Source organism: Pogoniulus pusillus, chromosome 40 (assembly GCF_015220805.1).
Source record: "Pogoniulus pusillus isolate bPogPus1 chromosome 40, bPogPus1.pri, whole genome shotgun sequence".
Lineage (NCBI taxonomy): Eukaryota > Metazoa > Chordata > Aves > Piciformes > Lybiidae > Pogoniulus > Pogoniulus pusillus.
Window position 1 is genome coordinate 5,670,199 of NC_087303.1, and position 20,729 is coordinate 5,690,927.

Genomic DNA, 20,729 nt, shown 5'->3' on the forward strand with positions numbered 1-20,729 from the left:
TGCAACCTCCTTGTTCTCCTCCTGCAAGTCCAAAGTCTCTGTCATGCAGAGAAGACCTAAAGGGGACACTTGGCTTGCCCTGAGCCACCTCCATGGCATGCAGCTGGCACTGGCACTGTGACTTCTGTCCCCATTTGTGACCTGGATGAGGACAAAAGAGCCACAAGGCTCCTGCCATACAAACAGAGCTCAGTGTTGTGCCCTGAGACCTGCTGCTGCCTCAGCATGGGGCAGGAAGCAGCTTCCCACTGGGCAGGCACCAGGATGTCCTGAGAGAGCTGCAGGATGCCTTTTGCCCTGCTGGCATCCCCTGCAGTGCTGGGGCAGCTCTGGAGTGCTCAGCACAGCACAGGCAGGGAGCTGCTGCAGCAGGGCCAGAGGAGGCCACAGCAGTGCTGGCAGGGCTGGAAGGGCTCTGCTGTGAGGCCAGGCTGGGAGAGTTGGGCTTGGGCAGGCTGCAGGAGAGAAGGCTGCAGGGAGACCTTCTGGTGGCCTTGGAGTGCTGGAAGGGCCCAGCAGAGAGCTGGGGACAGAGCTGTGAGCAGGAGCTGCTGGGCCAGGCCAAGGGGGGATGGTTGGAAGGTGAGAGAGGAGCTTGAGAGTGGAGAGAAGGGAGAAATGTTTGGCAGTGAGGGTGGGGAGAGCCTGTGCCAGGCTGCCCAGAGAGCTGGGAGCTGCCCATGGCTGGCAGCAGTGCAGGGGAGGCTGTGTGGGGCTGTGAGCAGCCTGCTCTGGCTGGGGATGTCCCTGCTGGCTGCAGGGGGTTGGCCTGGATGAGCTTTGGGGGTCCCTTCCCAGCCAAAGCATTCCATGGTTCTGTCACCTTTACTTTGGCTTTGCCTCTCTGCAGGGTGAAGAGGAGGAAGATGGCTGACAAGGTCCTGCCCCAGAGGGTGAGTTGCCACCTGGGTGTGTGGGGAAGGAGCTCAGCTGCTGGGGGAGGGAGGAGGATCTGTGCTGCCTCCCCAGGGCATCCAGGGGTGATGAGCTCCCTGCGAGGAGGAGGAGGGGGAGGATGTCAATGGGCTGCACTCTGCCCCCTGAGCATTTCTGCTCCATCCCAAACTGACCCAAAACCTTTCTGTCTCTCCCTGTGGGTGGTGGAGAGGCTTGAGCTGGGCACAGTTTGCACTGCTGGGACTTGGGGCAAGCAAAGAGCAGCAGATGCTTGTGGTTGAGACCTTAGGAGGACCCCAAGCCTCTCCTGAGGGTCCCTCTTGACAGTCCAAGGTTGAGGGATCAGTCCTGTGACATCAGGCAGGCTGCTGGGGACAGTGACAGCTCCCAGCTGAGGATGTGCTTTGGAGACAGCTTTGCAGGGCTGTGGCCTTTGTTTAAAGGAGAAACTGCTGCTGTGCTGGTCCCAGCCCCTGCTGACTCCTTGGTGTCTCACCAGGAATGCTGCAGGGATTGGGGAGGGGGATTCAGCCCCATCCCACCACACAGGGCACTGGTGGGGATGAGGCTCTGCTCTGCTCTGCTGTGCTCTGCTGTGCTGTGCTCTGCTGTGCTCTGCTGTGCTGTGCTGTGCTCTGCTGTGCTGTGCTCTGCTGTGCTCTGCTGTGCTGTGCTGTGCTCTGCTGTGCTGTGCTCTGCTGTGCTCTGCTGTGCTGTGCTCTGCTCTGCTGTGCTCTGCTGTGCTCTTTTGTGCTGTGCTGTGCTGTGCTCTGCTGTGCTCTGTTCTGCTCTGCTCTGCTGTGCTCTGCTGTACTCTGTTCTGCTGTGTTCTGCTGTGTTCTGCTGTTCTCTGATGTGCTCTGCTCTGCTGTGCTCTTCTCTCCTCTGCTGTGCTCTGCTCTGCTGTGCTCTTCTCTCCTCTGCTTTGCTCTGCTCAGCTGTGCTCCGGTCTCCTCTGCTCTCCTCTCCTCTGACCCCACCTGCAGCACTGCTCTGCACAGCTCCAGCACAAGGACCTGGAGCTGCTGGAGAGGGTCCAGAGGAGGCCACCAAAACCATCAGAGTGCTGGAAAACCTCCCTTGTGGGGACAGGCTGGGAGAGTTGGAGCTGTTCAGCCTGGAGAAGGCTCCAGGGAGACTCTGGAGTACTTGAAGGGTCTACAGGAGAGCTGGGGAAGGACTTTTGCCAAGGGCTGGGAGTGCCAAGATGAGGGCCAATGCCTTTGAGCTGGGAGAGGGGAGATGAGGAGGGTGATGAGACCCTGGAACAACCTCCCTGGAGGAAGCATTCAAAGCCAGATCGGATGAGACCTTAAGCAACCTGTGCTGGTAGGAGGTGTTCCAAGGGGGAGAGGCCAGTTTGGAGCTGGATGATCTCGGTGATCTCTTCCATCCCAAAGCATTCTGTGGCTCCTTTTGTGCCTGGCAGATCCGGGAGCTGGTCCCAGAGTCCCAGGCTTACATGGACCTGTTGGCTTTCGAGCGCAAGCTGGACCAGACCATCGCTCGCAAGAGGATGGAGATCCAAGAGGCCATCAAGAAGCCCCTGACTGTGAGAGGCAGGATGGAAACTGGCCTGGGGAAAGGGCTACAGGGTGGTGGGTGCTGCCTGGTCACCTTCTGACCTCCAGCTTGTCCCACAGCAAAAGAGGAAGCTGAGGATTTACATCTCCAACACCTTCACCCCAGCCAAAGAAGAAGGGGAGGGTGGGGAACGTGTGGCCTCCTGGGAGCTGCGTGTGGAGGGCAAGCTGCTGGAGGATGTAAGGGCCTGGGGGGGGGGACTGGGGAGAGCAGTCCTGCCTGATGGTGGGGGGGGGGGGGGGAAAGCAGCTCTGCCTGCTGCTGCTAGTGGTGGTGGGAGCAGCCCTGCTTGCTGGTGGGAGTGGTGGGGGTGGTGGGGGTGGTGAGGAGCAGCCCTGCCTGCTGGTGGTGGTGGTGGTAGTGGTGGGGAGCAGCCCTGCCTGCTGGTGGTGCTGGTGGGGGTGGTGGGGAGCAGCCCTGCCTGCTGGTGGTGGGTGGGGGTGGTAGGAGCAGCCCTGCCTGCTGCTGCTGCTGGTGGGGGTGGTGGGGAGCAGCCCTGCCTGCTGCTGCTGGTGATGGGGAGCAGCCCTGCCTGCTGGTGGTGGGTGGGGGTGGTGGGGAGCAGCCCTGCCTGCTGGTGCTGCTGGTGGGGGTTGTGGGGAGCAGCCCTGCCTGCTGCTCGTGGTGGGTGGGGGTGGTAAGAGCAGCCCTGCCTGCTGGTGGTGGGGGTGGTAGTGGTGGGGAGCAGCCCTGCCTGCTGGTGGTGCTGGTGGGGGTGGTGGGGAGCAGCCCTGCCTGCTGGTGGTGGGTGGGGGTGGTAGGAGCAGCCCTGCCTGCTGCTGCTGCTGGTGGGGGTGGTGGGGAGCAGCCCTGCCTGCTGCTGCTGGTGATGGGGAGCAGCCCTGCCTGCTGGTGGTGGGTGGGGGTGGTGGGGAGCAGCCCTGCCTGCTGGTGCTGCTGGTGGGGGTGGTGGGGAGCAGCCCTGCCTGCTGCTCGTGGTGGGTGGGGGTGGTAAGAGCAGCCCTGCCTGCTGGTGGTGGTGGTGGTAGTGGTGGGGAGCAGCCCTGCCTGCTGGTGGTGCTGGTGGGGGTGGTGGGGAGCAGCCCTGCCTGCTGCTGCTGGTGGGTGGGGGTGGTAAGAGCAGCCCTGCCTGCTGGTGGTGGTGGTGGTAGTGGTGGGGAGCAGCCCTGCCTGCTGGTGCTGCTGGTGGGGGTGGTGGGGAGCAGCCCTGCCTGCTGGTGGTGGGTGGGGGTGGTAGGAGCAGCCCTGCCTGCTGCTGCTGGTGGGTGGGGGTGGTAGGAGCAGCCCTGCCTGCTGCTGCTGCTGGTGGGGGTGGTGGGGAGCAGCCCTGCCTGCTGCTGCTGCTGGTGGGGGTGGTGGGGAGCAGCCCTGCCTGCTGCTGCTGCTGGTGGGGGTGGTGGGGAGCAGCCCTGCCTGCTGCTGGTGGTGGTGGTGGGGAGCAGCCCTGCCTGCTGCTGCTGGTGGGTGGGGGTGGTAGGAGCAGCCCTGCCTGCTGCTGCTGGTGGGTGGGGGTGGTAGGAGCAGCCCTGCCTGCTGCTGGCAGCCCTGCCTGCTGGTGGTGGGGGTTGGGAGAGCAGCCCTGCCTGCTGCTGCTAGTGGTGGTAGGAGCAGCCCTGCCTGCTGCTGCTAGTGGTGGTAGGAGCATCTTTGCCTGCTGCTAGTGGTGGAGGGAGCAGTCCTGCCTGCTGGTGGAGGGGGGGAGCAGCTCTGTCTGCTGTTGGTGGGGGTTGGGGGAGCAGCCCTGCGTGCTGCTGTTGGTGGAGGGAAGGAGCAGCCCTGCCTGCTGCTGAGAGGGTCAGGGGAAGCAGCCCTGAATGCCTGGCCAGGCTGCACAGAGCCTGCTGCTGGCTGGGTGCTGGAGCTGGTGTCTGGGCTGGGGCTCTGTGGCTGGGGCAGCCTCAGGCCAAGCCTCTCTGGCTCTGCTCTGCAGCCCAGCAAGCAGAAGAGGAAGTTCTCCTCCTTCTTCAAGAGCCTTGTGATTGAGCTGGACAAAGAGCTGTATGGGCCAGACAACCATCTGGTGGAGGTGAGCTGGGGGGCTCCTGACCATGCTGCAGGCTGCCTTTGTGCCCCAGGCAGGGTGGGCAGAGCTGTCAGCCCCGGGGGGATGGGGGGGGATGGGGACATGGTCCTACTATGTAGCCTGGGGATGTCCTGCTGCAGAAGGAGGCTGAGCTTTGGGTGCTGGGGAGGTGGCTCCCAGCCCATCTCGGGGCACCACACTGCCCTGCCTGCCATGCTCGTGGTCACAGCTGTGTTTTCTTCCCTGCTGCTGATCTTGGAGGTCTCTTCCAACCTGGTTGATTCTTTGATTCTGAGTTGTGCCAGGGCAGGTCTAGGCTGGATGTTAGGAGGAAGTTGTTGTCAGAGAGAGTGATTGGCACTGGAATGGGCTGCCCAGGGAGGTGGTGGAGTGGCTGTGGATGGAGGTGTTGCAGCCAAGCCTGGCTGGGGCACTTAGTGCCATGGTCTGGGTGCTTGGGCAGGGCTGGGTGCTAGGTTGTGCTGGCTGAGCTTGGAGCTCTCTTCCAGCCTGCTTGATTCTGTGGTGGCCACAGTGACAGCTCTGGGCAGCATCTGGTGCCCACTTGGCTTGTAACCCCTCACACCTGCAGGTATACAGTGGGCACTGGTGAGGCTGCACCTCACATCCTGGGCTCAGTTCTGGGCTCCTCACTCCAAAAAGGACATTGAGGAGCTGGAGCAGGTCCTGAGAAGGGCAACAAAGCTGGGGAAAAGGCTGGAGGAATGGGCTGGGGAGGAGCAGCTGAGGGAGCTGGGAGGCTTCAGCCTGGAGGAGAGGAGGCTGAGGGAGACCTCATTGCTCTCTGCAGCTCCTTGAGAAGAGGTTGGAGCCAGGTGGGGGCTGGGTTCTTCTACCAAGGGACAAGTGACAGGATGAGAAGAAGTGGCCTCAAGATGGCCCAGGAGAAGGTTTAGTTTGGCCATGAGGAACAATTTCCTCCCCACAAAGGGTTGTCAAGGCCTGGCCCAGGGTGCCCAGGGCAATGGTGGAGTCCCAAACCCTGGTGGGGTCTCAAAGCCTGGCTGGGGCACTTAGTGCCATGGTCTGGTTGGTTGGGCAGGGCTGGGTGCTAGGTTGGGCTGGCTGAGCTTGGAGCTCTCTTCCAGCCTGCTTGGTTCTGTGATTCTGTGTGGTGCTGAGGGCCCTGGCAGTGCTGGGGTGAGGCTTGCACTGGATGACCTTGGAGCTCTTTTCCAACCACAACAATTCCATGGCTCTACAACTTCAGGGCCTGGAGTGCTCAGGGCTGCCCTCAGCCCATCTCCAGACTCCAATCACCTCTGGGCAGGAGCACATCCAGGTCTGGGTGGGCTCTCATCTGAAGCCCACTCCGAGGGGTGGGATCCAAACTGTCTGGAGGCCTGCAGGGAGCCTGGCTCTGCTCCTGGCTGCAGCCAGGCAGCCTGTTGGCAGGTGGCTCCCCCTGCTTCTGGGCTGGACTGACTGATGCCCCCTTGCTGCCCGGCAGTGGCACAGGCTGCCCACCACGCAGGAGACCGACGGCTTCCAAGTGAAGCGTCCTGGCGACGTCAATGTGAAGTGCACTCTGCTGCTCATGCTGGACCACCAGGTGAGTGCTGCCTGTGCCCTGCACAGCCCCAGGCACTTGTTATGCTCAGGCCACAGCTTGAGTGCTGTGTCCAGTCCTGGGCTCCTGAGTTGAAGAGAGCTGTTGAGGTGCTGGAAGGTGTTGAGAGCAGGGCAGCAAGGCTGGGGAGGGGCCTGGAGCAGAGCCCTGTGAGGAGAGGCTGAGGGAGCTGGGGGGGTGCAGCCTGCAGCAGAGGAGGCTCAGGGCAGAGCTCATTGCTGTCTGCAGCTGCCTGCAGGGAGGCTGTAGCCAGGTGGGGTTGGGCTCTGCTGCCAGGCAAGCAGCAACAGAAGAAGGGGACCCAGCCTGAAGCTGTGCCAGGGCAGGTCTAGGCTGGATGTTTTTAGGAAGTTGTTGTCAGAGAGAGTGATTGGCATTGGAATGGGCTGCCCAGGGAGGTGGTGGAGTGGCTGTGGCTGGAGGTGTTGCAGCCAAGCCTGGCTGGGGCACTTAGTGCCATGGTCTGGTTGGTTGGGCAGGGCTGGGTGCTAGGTTGGGCTGGCTGAGCTTGGAGCTCTCTTCCAACCTGCTTCATTCTGTGACTCTCTGAACCTGTTGGGGGCCACAGAAAGCAGCAGAGAGAGCTGCAGGTGCAGAGCCCAGAGCCTGTGGTGCCAGCAGGGCCGTGCCAGGCACTGTGCTCACAGGAGAGACCTTTCCCTCCTCCCCTGCTGTGTCCCCACAGCCCCCGCAGTACAAGCTGGACCCTCGGCTGGCTCGCCTGCTGGGGGTGCACACCCAGACCCGTGCCAGCATCATGCAGGCTCTCTGGCTCTACATCAAGCACAACAAGCTGCAGGACAGCCACGAGAAGGAGTACATCAACTGCAACCGCTACTTCCGCCAGGTCAGTGCCCGCTGGGCAGGGCACAGCAGGGCAGGAGCTGCCTGCCCAGCCTCTGCCTTGGCATGCACCAACCAGGGCTGGGGCATTCCCTCTCCTTCTGCCTGGCCCCTTGTCTGGTGGGTGGGGGGAGGCCCCTCCGTGTTTTCCCCCACCTGTGAACCCCCTCGAGGCCATGTCTGTGGCTTCTGCTTTGGGCCCTCTGTGGACCCCCAGTGCCCTGCTTTGTGCCCCTCAAGGCCCTGCCTGTGGCCCCTCCATGCACCCTCCCCCAGCGCCCTGCTTTGGACCCCTCAAGGCCCTGCCTGTGGACCCCCCTGAGGCTCTATGTTGGGCCCCACCATGAACCCCCCTGAGGCCATGTCTGTGGCTTCTGCTTTGGGCTCTCCATGGACCCCCAGGGGCCCTGCTTTGGACCTCTGAGGCCCTGTCTGTGGCCCCTCCATGGACCCCCCCAGTGCCCTGCTTTGGACCCCCAAGGCCCTGTCTGTGGCTCCTGCTTTGGGCCCTCCATGGACCCCCAGGGGCCCTGCTTTGAGCCCCTGCTTTGGACCCCCAAGGCCCTGCCTGTGGCCCCTCCCTGGACCCCCAGAGGCCCTGCTTTGAGCCCCTGATTTGGACCTCCAAGGCCCTGCCTGTGGTCCCTCCATGGACCCCCCCAGCACCCTGCTTTGGACCCCCAAGGCCCTGCCTGTGGCCCCTCCATGGACCCCACCCCCCATCGCCCTGCTTTGGACCCCCCAAGGCCCTGCCTGTGGCCCCTCCATGGACCCCCCCAGTGCCCTGCTTTGGATCCCCGAGGCCCTGTGGGTCCTGCTTTGGGCCCTCCATGGACCCCCAGGGGGCCTGCTTTGAGCCCCTGCTTTGGACCCCCCAGGGCCCTGCCTGTGGCCCCTCCATGCACCCCCAGAGGCCCTTCTTTGGACCCCCCAAGGCCCTGCCTGTGGCCCCTCCATGGACCCCCAGAGGCCCTTCTTTGGACCCCCCCAAGGCCCTGCCTGTGGCCCCTCCATGGACCCCCAGGGGCCCTGCTTTGGACCCCCCAAGGCCCTGCCTGTGGCCCCTCCATGGACCCCCAGGGGCCCTTCTTTGGACCCCCCCCAAGGCCCTGCCTGTGACCCCTCCATGGACCCCCCCAGCACCCTGCTTTGGACCCCCAAGGCCCTGCCTGTGGCCCCTCCACGGACCCCACCCCCTATCGCCCTGCTTTGGACCCCCCAAGGCCCTGCCTGTGGCCCCTCCATGGACCCCCCCCATCGCCCTGCTTTGGACCCCCCAAGGCCCTGCCTGTGGCCCCTCCATGGACCCCCCCAGTGCCCTGCTTTGGACCCCCAAGGCCCTGTGGGTCCTGCTTTGGGCCCTCCATGGACCCCCAGGGGCCCTGCTTTGAGCCCCTGCTTTGGACCCCCCAAGGCCCTGCCTGTGGCCCCTCCATGCACCCCCAGAGGCCCTTCTTTGGACCCCCCAAGGCCCTGCCTGTGGCCCCTCCATGGACCCCCAGAGGCCCTTCTTTGGACCCCCCCAAGGCCCTGCCTGTGGCCCCTCCGTGGACCCCCAGGGGCCCTGCTTTGGACCCCCCAAGGCCCTGCCTGTGGCCCCTCCATGGACCCCCAGGGGCCCTTCTTTGGACCCCCCCCAAGGCCCTGCCTGTGGCCCCTCCATGGACCCCCAGGGGCCCTGCTTTGGACCCCCCAAGGCCCTGCCTGTGGCCCCTCCATGGACCCCCAGGGGCCCTGCTCTGCCCTTGCAGATCTTTAACTGCGTCCGGATGCGCTTCTCTGAGATCCCAATGAAGCTGGCAGGGCTCCTGCAGCACCCAGATCCCATCATCATCAACCACACCATCAGGTAGGGCTGCAGGGGTGTGCTGGGCACTGCTGGGGCAGGGGTGGAGGGGCTGGGTCCCTCCCCAGGAGGGCAGCACCTGCGGGTGTCTAGCCCAAGGCAGCAGCAAGCACAAGGCAGTTGGGAGGGGGAAGAGTGTGGCCAGTAGGGTGAGGGAGGTTCTCCTCCTGCTCTGCTCAGCCTTGATGTGGCCACATCTGGAGTGCTGGGTCCAGTTCTGGGCTCTCCAGCTCAAGAAGGGACAGGGAGAGAGTCCAGCAGAGGTCACAGAGGTGCAGAGAGGCCTGAGGCAGCTCTGTGAGGAGCAATGGCTGAGAGCCCTGGGGCTGAGAGCCTGCAGAAGAGCAGCCCCAGAGGGCAGCTGAGCAGTGCTCAGCAAGAGCAAGAGGCTGGGGACAGACTCTGCTCAGTGGTGCCCAGTGGCAGGACAAGGGGCAAAGGGCACAAACTGGCACCCAGGAGGTTCCACCTGACCAGAAGGAGAAACTTGTTTGGTTTGAGGGTGCTGGAGGCCTGGAGCAGGCTGCCCAGAGAGGTTGTGAAGTCTCCTTGACTGGAGCCTTCCAGAGCTCTCCTGCCTGTACCCTGTGCAGCCTGTTCTGGGTGACCCTGCCCTGGCAGAGGGCTCAGACTCCTTAACCTCTGGAGATCCTTTCCAACCCCCCCCCCCACTGGCCAATCTTTGAGGGCTCCTTGAGGCAGGGTCCTCGTGTTGCTCCTGGGGCAGCTGATCCACACCTCCAGGGAGGTGGAAGCTGAGGCTGCCCCCTCCTTTGCTGGCAGTGTGGACCCCAACGACCAGAAGAAGACAGCCTGCTACGACATCGACGTGGAGGTGGACGACCCCCTCAAGGCTCAGATGAGCAACTTCCTGGCTTCCACCACCAACCAGCAGGAGATTGCTTCCCTGGATGCCAAGGTGTGGGGGGGCACCCTCGTGAGGGGGGGCAGCAGGGTGGCATGAACCTTGGTGGCCCAGGTGAGGGGAACAGAGCTGTCCATCACCCCTCGTCTTCCTCACAGGGAAGGGTGGGGAGGTGCTGGAGCAGTTGCCCAGGGGTGTGGTTGAAGCTCTGTCTCTGGAGACATTCAAGACTTGATGTGGCCCTGGGCAGCCTGCTCTGGTTGGAGGTGTCCCTGCTGAGTGCAGGGTGGGGGTTGGACCAGGTGCCCTCAGAGGGTCCCTTCCAGCCCCAATGCCAGCTGTGAAGCTCCTCCTCACCTTCTGCCACCTCCTCAGATCCACGAGACCATCGAGTCCATCAACCAGCTGAAGACGCAGCGCGACTTCATGCTGAGCTTCAGCAACAACCCCCAGGACTTCATCCAGGAGTGGATCAAATCCCAAAGGAGAGACCTCAAGGTACCCCCCGGGGGGGTGGCCACAGCGAAGGGCTGGCAGGTAGGGAAGGTGCAGGCCTCCTGCTCAGCCTGTGCCTGTCCTGCTCAGATCATAACAGACGTGATCGGGAACCCCGAGGAGGAGCGGCGAGCGGAGTTCTACCAGCAGCCCTGGGCACAGGAGGCTGTGGGCAGACACATCTTTGCCAAGGTGGGCAGTGTGCCAGGCTGGGGGGTGCCTGGGGCAGACCCTCTCCCATCCCTCCCCTTACTGCCCTCCTGTGCCCCCCTCTTTTCCTCTCCTTTCTGGGAGTGTCTTGCTCTGCCCTCCCTTCCCTGAGTGCCCTCCTCTCCCTTGCTCTCCTCTCTCCCTCTCCTCTCCTCTCCTCTTTCTCTCCTCTCTCCTCTTTCTCTCCTCTCCTCTCCTCTCCTCTCCTCTCTCCCTTCCTCTCCTCTCCTCTCCTCTCCTCTCTCCCTTCCTCTCCTCTCCTCTCCTCTCTCCCTTCCTCTCCTCTCCTCTCCTCTCCTCTCTCCCTTCCTCTCCTCTCCTCTCTCCCTTCCTCTCCTCTCCTCTCCTCTCTCCCTTCCTCTCCTCTCCTCTCCTCTCTCCCTTCCTCTCCTCTCCTCTCTCCCTTCCTCTCCTCTCCTCTCTCCCTTCCTCTCCTCTCCCCCTTTCAGTGCTCTTTTCTCTTCCCAGAGCACCCCCCTCTTTTCCTCTTCCTCTCTCCTCCCTTCCCCAAGTGCACTCCTTTCCTCTTCCCCCTCCCCCCCTCTCTCCCTCTCCCCAGAGTCTGCCCTTCTCCTCTTCCCCTCTCCCAAAATGCCTCCCTCTCCTCTTTTCCTTTCCCTTCTGGGAATGCCTTCCTCTCCCCTCCCTTCCCTGAGTACTTCTCTCTTCTCTCCTCTCCCCCTAGTGCCTTCCACCACCCTCCTCTCTCTTCCCTTTCCTTCCTGCTCCCCTCTCCTCTTCCCCCTTCTCCCCCTGCTCCGGAGCTTGCCCTCTCCTCTCTTTTCTTCCCCTTCCCAAATGCTCTCCTCTTCCCGGAGTGCCTTCTACTGCCTTCCTCTCTTCTCTTCCTTCCTCACCCCCGCCCTGAGCTCCCTCCCTGCTCTCCCGCAGGTCCAGCAGCGCCGGCAGGAACTGGAACAAGTGCTGGGGATCCGCCTCACCTAAGGGGCGGGCGGGGGGCCCGGGCAGCTCCCTCTCCCCTCCCCTCTCCCCGCAGCCCCCACCCCGAGCCCCGGGGCACCTCTGACTGGAATCAAACACAGCACTTGCACAAAGCCCTACGTGCCTGGAGGGATTCAGAGCCACTTGTACCCCCCCACCCCCACCCCCAAAGCCCCAACCCGGGCTCCCCTCGGCCAGGAAAAGCTCCAGCCACAAGCAGAGCAACAGCAGAGGGTTCCCCTACCCCGGGTTGCACCCCCCCAGCCCCACCTCTGCTGCATTCACCCCACCCTGCTTCTGCAGCACTCAACATGCAGCACCTCCCCCAATTCCTGCTTGCTCCCCCACATCTGGCCAAAAAAACAAACAACCCCAACCCCCAAACCCCCACTCCTGGAGCTGCTGCAGTGGGGAGAAAGCTGCCCAGGAGCTGCTGCCAGATCCCCTCCTCCCTGAGCCCAGCTGCTGCCCCCCACCAAGGCAGGCTCAGCCTTGCCCCCTCTTCATTTTCTTTCTCTCCTCTTTCTCTTTTCCCTCTCTTCAACCAAAGTCATTTCGTTTGTGTCATTCCAGCCCCCACCCCCCACCCCGTGGCCCCCGAGGATGTCTTTGCACTATTTTTTTTTTGTGACCAGGTTTTGTAGGAAAAAAAAAAGGAGAAAAAAAGAAAAACACTTAAAAAAACCCCAAAAAACCACCACCAAACCCAAGGATTTTGTACAGGGGGTGGGGGGGGGTTTGTACCTGAGGAATATATTGAGTTGCCTCGATCTATGCAGTGCTTTTTTGTGGTGTCCTCCCCCAAGGGCTGCTGCCTTGGCCCAAACTGGTCTCTGGGGTTGGGGTTTTGCCTCTGTACCTCTGAGTTGTGTTGTTTTTTTAAGGGTTAAGTTTGGACAATCAGTTCATTAGGTTCACCCCAAGCCCTCCCCCACCTCCTCCCCTCTCCCCCCCTCCTTTTTCCTGCTCTTTGCTGTCGTTAGTGACTTATCTTGAGCTCTCAGGGGTTGGTGGAGGGGAGGGGGGGGAAAAGAAGGGGTAGCTCTGCCCACCCTCTCCCTTCCTCCCCATCATCAAAGAGCCTGTGGGCACGGCAGGGCTCTGGCAGTCAGCGGGCACCAAGAGAACTGGAGCTAGGGGGGGATGGGGGCAACTGGGGATGAGGGGAGCCGCTGAAGTGCCTTAACCCTGCTGCCCACTCCCCCTTCTCCCTGCCCCTAGGCTCTTCCCAGCTTGGGGTGGAGGGGAGAAGGGAGCTGGGGCTGTTGGAGGGGATGGGGGAAGGGCGTTTACATATTGCCAGGGCTCAGGGGTGCCTGCTCTGCCTCTTGTGTAACCATTTCTTACTTTGGGGAATTGGTTCTTTTTTTTGGGGGGGTTCTTCTTTTGGATATTTTCTAATAAAAACAGTTAGCAGCAGCTCTGTGTCTGTCTGTCTGTCTGTGGCTGCTGGAGTCTTGCAGCCCATCCCCACCCTCCCCTCCCCTTCAATCAGCAGCCAAGGGTGGGCCAGAGCAGCACTTTATTGGAGACACCACAGCCCCAGGAGCAGCCTCTGCCTCACCACTACTTCCACAGCTTCTTGATGGACATGTTCTTCTCACTGTCCTTCTGCATCACCTGGGCAGGCAGAAACAGACACTGGGGGCCCAGCACACAGCAGCAACCCCTAAACCCACCCCTACTGTGGCCAAGTTTCAGCCCTTGCATGGGGAAGGAAGTGCAGCTTTCAGCTCCAACCGGGCTCTGGCTGTGCACCAGGCCCCCTGGAAACACCTCCAGCACCTCAGCAGCCTCCTCCCTGGCACTCAAACCACTTAACGTGGTCCCTGCAATGACTTCAGCCTCCCTGGAGGTGTCCAAGGCCAGGCTGGATGAGGCTTTGAGCAGCCTGGCCTAGGAGAAACTGTGCCCATGGCAGAGGGCTGGAACTGGATGATCTTCAAGGTCTGTTCCAACCCAAACCATTCTCTGAATCCATGAGCAAGGAAACCCCCAGGAGGGAATGGGAGCAGGTAGGGAACGTTTCTCCTGCCCAGGGCTGATCCATGGATTGGCACTGGAATGGGCTGCCCAGGGAGTCACTGTGCCTGGAGGTGCTGAAGCCAAGCCTGGCTGGGGCACTTAGTGCCATGGTCTGGTTGGTTGGGCAGGGCTGGGTGCTAGGTTGGGTTGGATGAGCTTGGAGCTCTCTTCCAGCCTGGATGGTTCACAGGATGTTAGGGGTTGGAAGGGACCCAAGGAGATCATCCAGTCCAAGCCCCCTGCCACAGCAGGACAATCCTATCTAACACAGGTCACAGAGGAACACATCCAGACAGGCCTTGAAAGTCTCCAGAGAAGGAGACTCCACAACCTCTCTGGGAAGCCTGTGCCAGGCTCTGGGACCCTTACAGTAAAGAAGTTCCTCCTTGTGTTGAGGCAGAAGCTCCTGTGCTGCAGCTTACACCCACTGCTGCTTGTCCTAGCCCAGGGAGCAGAGCCTGTCCCCCCCTCCTGGCCCCCAGCCCTCAGATAGTTACAGACATTTATCAAATCCCCTCCTCATCCTCACAGCCCTCCACTGGACCCTCTCCAGCAGATCCCTGTCCCTCTGCAACTGGAGACCCCAAAGCTGAACACAGTACTCAAGATGAGGTCTCAGCAAGGCAGAGCAGAAGGGGAGGAGAACCTCCCTTGATCTGCTGGACACACTCCACCTAATGTACCCCAGGATCCCATTGGCCTTCATGGCCAGCAGGGCACATTGCTGTGCCATGGGTAACCTGTTAGCCACCAGGGCCCCCAGGTCCCTCTCCACAGGGCTGCTCTCCAGCAGTTACCTCCCAGCTTGTCCTGCTGCAGTTTGTTATCCCTCCCCAGATGCAGGACTCTGCACTTGTCCTTGTCGAGCTTCATCTGGCTCCTCTGTGCCCAGCTCTGGCTGCCCAGGGCGCTCTGGATGGCAGCACAGCCTGCAGCTGCCTCAGCCAAGCCTCCCAGCCTGCTTGAGCAGACTCTGCTGAGCAGCCTCTGTCTGTGCCCTCATCAGTGTCAGTGATGATGCTGAACAGGACTGGCCCCAGCACTGATCCCTGGGGGACACCACTGGTCACAGCTCTCCAGCTGGACCTGGCACCAATTGATCACCACCTTCTGAACTCTCACCTTGCAACCAGTTCCTATCCCACCTCACTGCCTGCTCTTCCATCCCACTCTTCCTCAGCTTGCTCACTAAAGTGTCATGGGAGATGGTGTCAAAGGCCTTGCTAAGGTCAAGGTAGACTCCATCCACTGCTCTCCTGCATCTGCCCATTCAGTTATGGCATCACAAAATGCTCTCAGGTTAGTCAAGCCTGACTGCCCCTTGGTAAATCCATGCTGACTACTCCTGATAACCTCCTTCTCTTCCAAGTGCCTTGAGATGGCCTCCAGCAGGAGCCACTCCATCATTTTTCCAGGGCTGGATGTGAGGCTGCCTGGACTATAGTCTCCTGGAACTTCTTTCCTGCCCTTTGTGAAGCCTGGAGTGCCATTGGCTCTGCTCAAATGATCTCCCTTCAAACTTTGAGCCTCCCAAGCCATGGCAGAAGCTGCCCAGCCCACTTTGTGCCCTCCCAAGCAAAGAGCTGTTGCCTGAAGCCCCCAAGACTCACCTTGGCCACGGCCATCTCGAAGTCCTCCTGCGTGACGTGCACCCTCCTCTCCCTCAGCGCGTACATGCCAGCCTCTGTGCACACCCCCTGGCAGGGACAGGGATGTTACCCACTGCTTCCCACCCTGCCAGCCCTGCTGCCAGCACAGTGGCCCCAGCTCACCTTCACTTCAGCCCCTGATGCCCCTGGCATCAGCTCGGCGATCTTGCGCAGGTTGATGCCCCTGGTCAGGTTCATCTTCCGCGAGTGGATCTTGAGGATGTCCAAGCGAGCCTGAAGGAGAGCAGCAAAGGCTCAACGAGGGTGAAAGTGCAGAGTCCTGCAGCTGGGAAGGAAGCAAACTGCAGCAGTGCAGGCTGGGAGGTGATCTGCTGGAGAGCAGCCCTGTGGAGAAGGACCTGGCAGTGCTGGTGGACAAGAAGCTCTCCACGGACAGCAATGAGCCCTGGTGGCCAGGAAGGCAAATGGGGTCCTGGGGGGCATTGAGAGGAGTGTGGGCAGCAGATCCAGAGAGGTAGAGAGGTTCTCCTCCCCCTCTGCTCTGCCCTGGTGAGACCTTGCCTGGAGTATTGCATCCAGTTCTGAGCTCCCCAGTTCAAGAGGGACAGGGATCTGCTGGAGAGGCCAAGGGAGGGCTACAAAGATGCTGAAGGGGCTGGAGCAGTGCCCTGTGAGGAGAGGCTGAGGGACCTGAGGCTGCTTGGTGTGAAGACAGAGAGAGGATCTGATCAGTGCCTATAAATACCTGAGGGCTGTGGGTCAGACAAGAACAGGGACAGGCTCTGCTCACTTGTACCCTGGGATAGGACAAGCAGCAGTGGATGGAAGCTGCAGCACAGGAGGTTCCAGCTCAGCATAAGGAAGAATATCTTTGACTGGAAGGGTCCCAGAGCCTGGCACAGGCTGCCCAGAGAGGTTGTGGAGTCTCCTTCCCTGGAGCCTTTCCAGCCCTGTCTGGATGTGTTCCTGTGTGCTCTAAGCTAGATTGTGACCCTGGAGATTGGACTCATTGATCTCCAGAGGTTCTTCCAACCCCTAGCATCCTGTGAAAGGGAGGCTTGGAATTGCTGGGCTGGAGATGAGCTGCTGGCACTGGGGTGAGGATCAGGATGGGAGTGAGGAGAGCTGGGCCCCTGCACTGACCTCCTCGTTGGGAGGAGGGAACTCAATCTTCCTGTCGATGCGGCCGGGGCGCAGCAGGGCTGAGTCCAGGATGTCGATGCGGTTGGTGGCCATGATCACCTGCAGAGGGACTCAGTGTCACGCCTCTGGGACACCCGGGCTGGCAGGACACTGTCCTGCCCAACCCCCCAAGCCCCACCCCCACACAGGGCTGGCAGCCTCTTACCTTGATGTTCTTGGTGGCCTCGAAGCCGTCGAGCTGGTTGAGGAGCTCCAGCATGGTGCGCTGCACCTCGCTGTCCCCGCCAGAGCCCCCCTCCAGGCGGGAGGAGCCGATGGAGTCGATCTCATCCATGAAGATGATGGAGGGGGCATGCTCCCGGGCCATCACGAACAGCTCCCGCACCATGCGGGCACCTGGCAGCCACAGACGCCTGAGCCCCGGCGCCCTGCGCGGCTCCGCCCAGCCTCAGTGCTGCCACCTGGCCCAGCCTCCGGGAGAAGCCAGGCCTGAGGCCAGCCAGCAGCTCCAGAGCCCCCACTGGGGCTGCAGCACCAGCAGCCACCTCCCTCCCCCCAGCGCCCTTTTACCTTCCCCGATGAACTTCTGCACCAGCTCTGAGCCCGAGACGCGGATGAAGGTGCAGTCGGTGTGGTGAGCCACGGCCCTGGCCAGCAAGGTCTTGCCTGTGCCAGGGGGTCCATAGAGCAGCACACCCTGCAGTGGCCGTGGGGACACCTCAGCACCCCTGACAAGTGACTTGGTGGCACCCCCAGGGGTGACAGAGAAGCCCCAAAGCTGCCCCTCAGCAGCCCTTACCTTGGGCTGGGCGATCCCCAGCGCCTCAAAGAGCTCAGGGTGCTTGACCGGCAGCTCGATCACTTCCTTGATCTCCTTGATCTGCTTGTCCAAGCCCCCAATCATCTCATAGGTGGAATCTGGAACCTTCTCCACCATCATGAGGGACACCAGAGGGTCGACCTTGTTGGGCAGGATCTTGTGCAGGGTGTAGCTGTCGTTGCGCAGAGCCACGCGGCAGTTGGGGGTCACCTGCGGCGCGGGCAGAGGGGACTCAGCACCCCCACGGCAGGGCTGGGGGCAGGCAGAGCCAGGCTGGCCAGGGCTGGGGCAGACACCTCCTCCTCCTCCCCTGCCAGGGCCCCAGCACACTCACGTCGTTGATGTCGATGTTCTTGTCCACATCCACCACGAACTTGCCCTCTGGGTGCACCTGGAAGCCAGCAGATGCCAGCAGAGTTACTTCTCTGGCCAAGTCCCCTGATCCCCACAGCAGCTGCTCAGAGCAGGAGCAAGGAGCCAAAGAGCTCAGCCCCCAACGAACAGCCTCTGTGCCTGCTGCCCAGAGAGCTCTCAGCCAGCTGCCCCCCAGCAGCCTGGGGAAGGTTTGGGCCCAGGAGAGACACCACAAAGTGCTCCCCTGGAGAAAGAGCTCAAAGCTCAGCTCTGTGAGTGGTTACAACCCTCCAGAGCTTGTGCTCATGCCACAGAATGGCCTGAGATGGGAGTTTAAAGATCATCCAGTTCCAACCTCCCCTGCCCACCCACAGCCTCCCTGGGCAACCCACCCCAGTGTCCCACCACCCTCACTCTAAACAATTCCTTCCTAACCTCCACTCTCAGTCTCCCCTGCTCCAGTTTCAAACTATAAGGCCTCAGCAAAAATCCCTCCTCAGCTCTCCTGGAGCCCCTTCAGGTACTGGAAGGCTGCTCCAAGGTCTCCCTGAAGCCTTCTTCTGAACATCTGAACAGTCCCAACTCTCCCTGCCTGTCCCCACAGGGGAGATTCTCCAACCCTCTGATCATCTTCATGACCTTCTCTGGATCCTCTCCACGTCCTTGTGCTGGGGGCCTTGGAACTGGATGCAGTGCTCCAGGAGGGGTTTCAGCACAGCAGAGGGGCAGAATCCCCTCCCTGTCCTGCTGCTCACACTGCTTTTGGACCTCACCCTGCCATGGTGGCCCTGGGGACAGCTCAGCCTCTTACCTTGACCAGCACTTTCTTCTTGTCCATGGCTCTCACCACCTCCCCCACGTAGGAGCCCTGCTCCTGCAGCAGCTGCAGCTCCTCCCGCAGCAGACGCACTGCAGACAGGGAGACATCAGCAGCAGCCCAGGGCACCTCTGCCCAGCACAGAGGGGCTGCACTCGCCCTCACTGCTTGCAGCTGGGCCAGCAGCCTCCAGCCCAGCAGGCAGGAGCAGCCCCAGAGGCCTGGGTGAGGAAGAGGAGGGCAGCCAAGCCCTACCCTTAGCGTTGAGCTCGTTCCTCTGTGCTTGCAGGCGCCGCAGGTTCTGGCTCTTCTCGTTCACGATGAGCTGTGGGGAGGAAAAGTTGTGCTGAGGCCTCAGTGTCCCCCCACAGCACCCACACCAACCCAGTGCCTCTGTCTTGGGGCAGGGACAGCCTTCAGCTCCACAGAGAAAGAGCTTGGGTATCCTAAGGGAACAAAAAGTCATGCACAGGACAGCACAATGTGCACTGGGGCCAAGAGAGCCTGGGGGGGGCAGCAAGTGTGGCCACCAGCAGGTCAAGGGAGGGTCTTCTCCCCCTCTACTCTGCCCTGCTGAGACCACATCTGGAGTATTGTGCCCAGTTTGGAGTTCCCCAGTTCAAGAGGGACAGGGAACTGCTGGAGAGAGCTACAAGGATGATGAAGGGAGTAGAACTCACCTATAAAGCAAGGCTGAGGCCTGGGGCTCTGTAATCTTGAGGGGACCTTACTGATGCCTACAAATAGCTGAGGGATGGGTGCCAAGATGGGTGCCAGGCTCTTTGTGGTGGTGGTGCCAAGTGATAGGAAAAGAGTCAGAGGGCACAAATTGGAACCCAGAAGGTTCCACCTCAACACAAGGAGACACTGTGAGGGTGCTGGAGCCCTGGAGCAGGCTGCCTGGAGAAGTTGTGCAGTCTCTTTCCCTGAAGACTTTCAAAACCCCTTTGCATGTGTTCCTGGGTGACCTGCCCTGGGTGACCCTGCTTTGGCAGGGGGGCTTGGACTCAATCTCCAGAAGGCACTTTCAACCCCCAACATTCTACACCTCTGAGATTCCCAGCAGGACACAGGCAGCCAAACCCCATTGCCAAGCCCTGGGCAACACCTCATGCACAGCAGCACTGTGAGCTCCTAGGGCTGGGACTCCTCTCAGACACCCCTAAAGGCTGAGTGCTGCTGCTTCAGACCACCTTGGGGCAGAGCCTCCTCCAGCACAGGGCAGCTGCAGCACACAGCAGGCTGGGAGTGCTCCTTAGGCAAGCTACAGGGACAGGGACAGAGTCACACAGCCCCCACTGGGATCGCAGCCCTGCCGATGTGGGGCAGGCCAGATGGGTGCCTCCTGCACAGCCGGGTGCCCCCTGCACATTCGGGTGCCCCCTGCACAGCTGGGTGCCTCCTGCACCGCCGGGCGCCTCTTGCACATTCGGGTGCCTCCTGCACCGCTGGGCGCCCCCTGCACATTCGAGTGCCCCCTGCACATTCGGGTGCCCCCTGCACATTCGGGTGCCCCCTGCACATTCGGGCGCCTCCTGCACCGCCGGGCGCCTCCTGCACCGCCGGGCGCCTCCTGCACCGCTGGGTGCCCCCTGCACCGCTGGGCGCCCCCTGCACATTCGGGTGCCTCCCGCACCGCTGGGTGCCCCCTGCACCGCTGGGTGCCTCCCGGGCCTAGCTCACCTGCAGCTCCTCGATCTTGGACAGGTAGTACTGCCGGAGCCCTGTGCCGCCCTTGCCATCGTCCATCTCCATCTGCGGAACAGCAGAGCTCAGCACCACGGCCCCAACCCTCACCCTAACCCCACAGGCAGCCTGTTTCACCCCGGGCCTGGCAGATCCCCTCCGCCGCCAGGTCAGCTCCATCCCGGCACTGCTGAGCCCTCCGCCGGGTCAGCCTCTGGGTCTCCTCTCGCTGTCTGCCTCCCCGGGCCGGTGCCCGAAAGAAGCTCCCAAGCCCCCCCGCTCCACCATCCTCCCCCTCACACCCTTCCCCTCTCCTCCTCATCCCCTCCCCCGCCTTGTCCCACACCGCCCAAGGCTGCCTCGGGTCCTGCTCTGCCCTCAGCATTCGGTGGAGGCCGAGGCCAGACTCGCCGAGTCACGGCGCCTGCCAGGCCCCGGGCAGATGGTGGGGCCAGCCGAGCCCCGCTGCAGCACGCTGAGACCCGAATGCCCCCAGGGCCGGCGGCCGCAGCCCGCTCCGCTCCGGTCCGCCCCAGCCCAGCCGCACCTGCTCGGGGCCGTCCAGCGCCATCTTCTCCGCCGGCATCGGGACCGCGGCGCCGCTCCTGCCCGCACTAAAGATGGCGGCCGCCCTCCTGCCGCTGCCCGCACACGGCGTGGTGACGTCACTTCCTCTCTCCGCCGTGACGTGGGCACCAGAGGGCGTCCTGTCCCCGCCCAGTCAGCGGCGCGGCGCATGCGCAGTGTGACCCCCTCCGGGCTGGGCTTTTCCGCCACCTTGGTAAGGTCGAGGGTATTTTATTCGCACCACGAAGAACCCGAGGCAGGAGGAGAGGCCTCGGGAGCGCTTGCGAGGGCAGTTCGCTGCCGTTCCCCCTCCTTCGGCCCCGCCAGCCCCACCCAGCCGCGGCCGCCGGGGCTCGCCACACCCAAGATGGCGGCGAGGGAAGTAGAGGCGGAAGTGGGGCGGAGCGCGCGGGGCACGCTGGGAAGGTGCTGCGGGCACGCGGCGGCGGC

At 62.2% G+C, this 20,729-nt stretch overlaps 2 protein-coding genes across 2 annotated transcripts in view; one reads left to right on the forward strand and one right to left on the reverse strand.

The window, feature by feature from the left end:
* The window catches only part of SMARCD2 (SWI/SNF related, matrix associated, actin dependent regulator of chromatin, subfamily d, member 2), a 29,879-nt gene extending 17,203 nt beyond the window's left edge, over nt 1–12,676 (forward strand). The window contains exons 3-13 of the mRNA XM_064174726.1: nt 851–893; nt 2,327–2,449; nt 2,541–2,660; nt 4,373–4,468; nt 5,937–6,038; nt 6,742–6,903; nt 8,651–8,748; nt 9,529–9,664; nt 9,986–10,108; nt 10,196–10,297; nt 11,207–12,676. Coding sequence (XP_064030796.1) covers nt 851–893; nt 2,327–2,449; nt 2,541–2,660; nt 4,373–4,468; nt 5,937–6,038; nt 6,742–6,903; nt 8,651–8,748; nt 9,529–9,664; nt 9,986–10,108; nt 10,196–10,297; nt 11,207–11,260 — 1,159 coding nt within the window. The 3' untranslated portion in view covers nt 11,261–12,676. The remainder of the gene's footprint in view (nt 1–850; nt 894–2,326; nt 2,450–2,540; nt 2,661–4,372; nt 4,469–5,936; nt 6,039–6,741; nt 6,904–8,650; nt 8,749–9,528; nt 9,665–9,985; nt 10,109–10,195; nt 10,298–11,206) is intronic.
* An 86-nt stretch (nt 12,677–12,762) lies between these two features.
* Nucleotides 12,763–20,373, reverse strand: PSMC5 (proteasome 26S subunit, ATPase 5). Its single transcript, XM_064174727.1, has 12 exons — nt 20,260–20,373; nt 19,710–19,781; nt 18,282–18,351; nt 18,021–18,118; nt 17,190–17,246; nt 16,835–17,065; nt 16,606–16,732; nt 16,241–16,431; nt 16,036–16,134; nt 15,055–15,165; nt 14,893–14,979; nt 12,763–12,877 (listed from the first exon to the last, which is right to left on the reverse strand). Exons 1-12 carry the CDS (start codon nt 20,296–20,298, stop codon nt 12,824–12,826), a joined length of 1,236 nt encoding a protein of 411 aa, XP_064030797.1. The 5' UTR covers nt 20,299–20,373; the 3' UTR covers nt 12,763–12,823.
* Between the last annotated feature and the right edge of the window lie 356 nt (nt 20,374–20,729).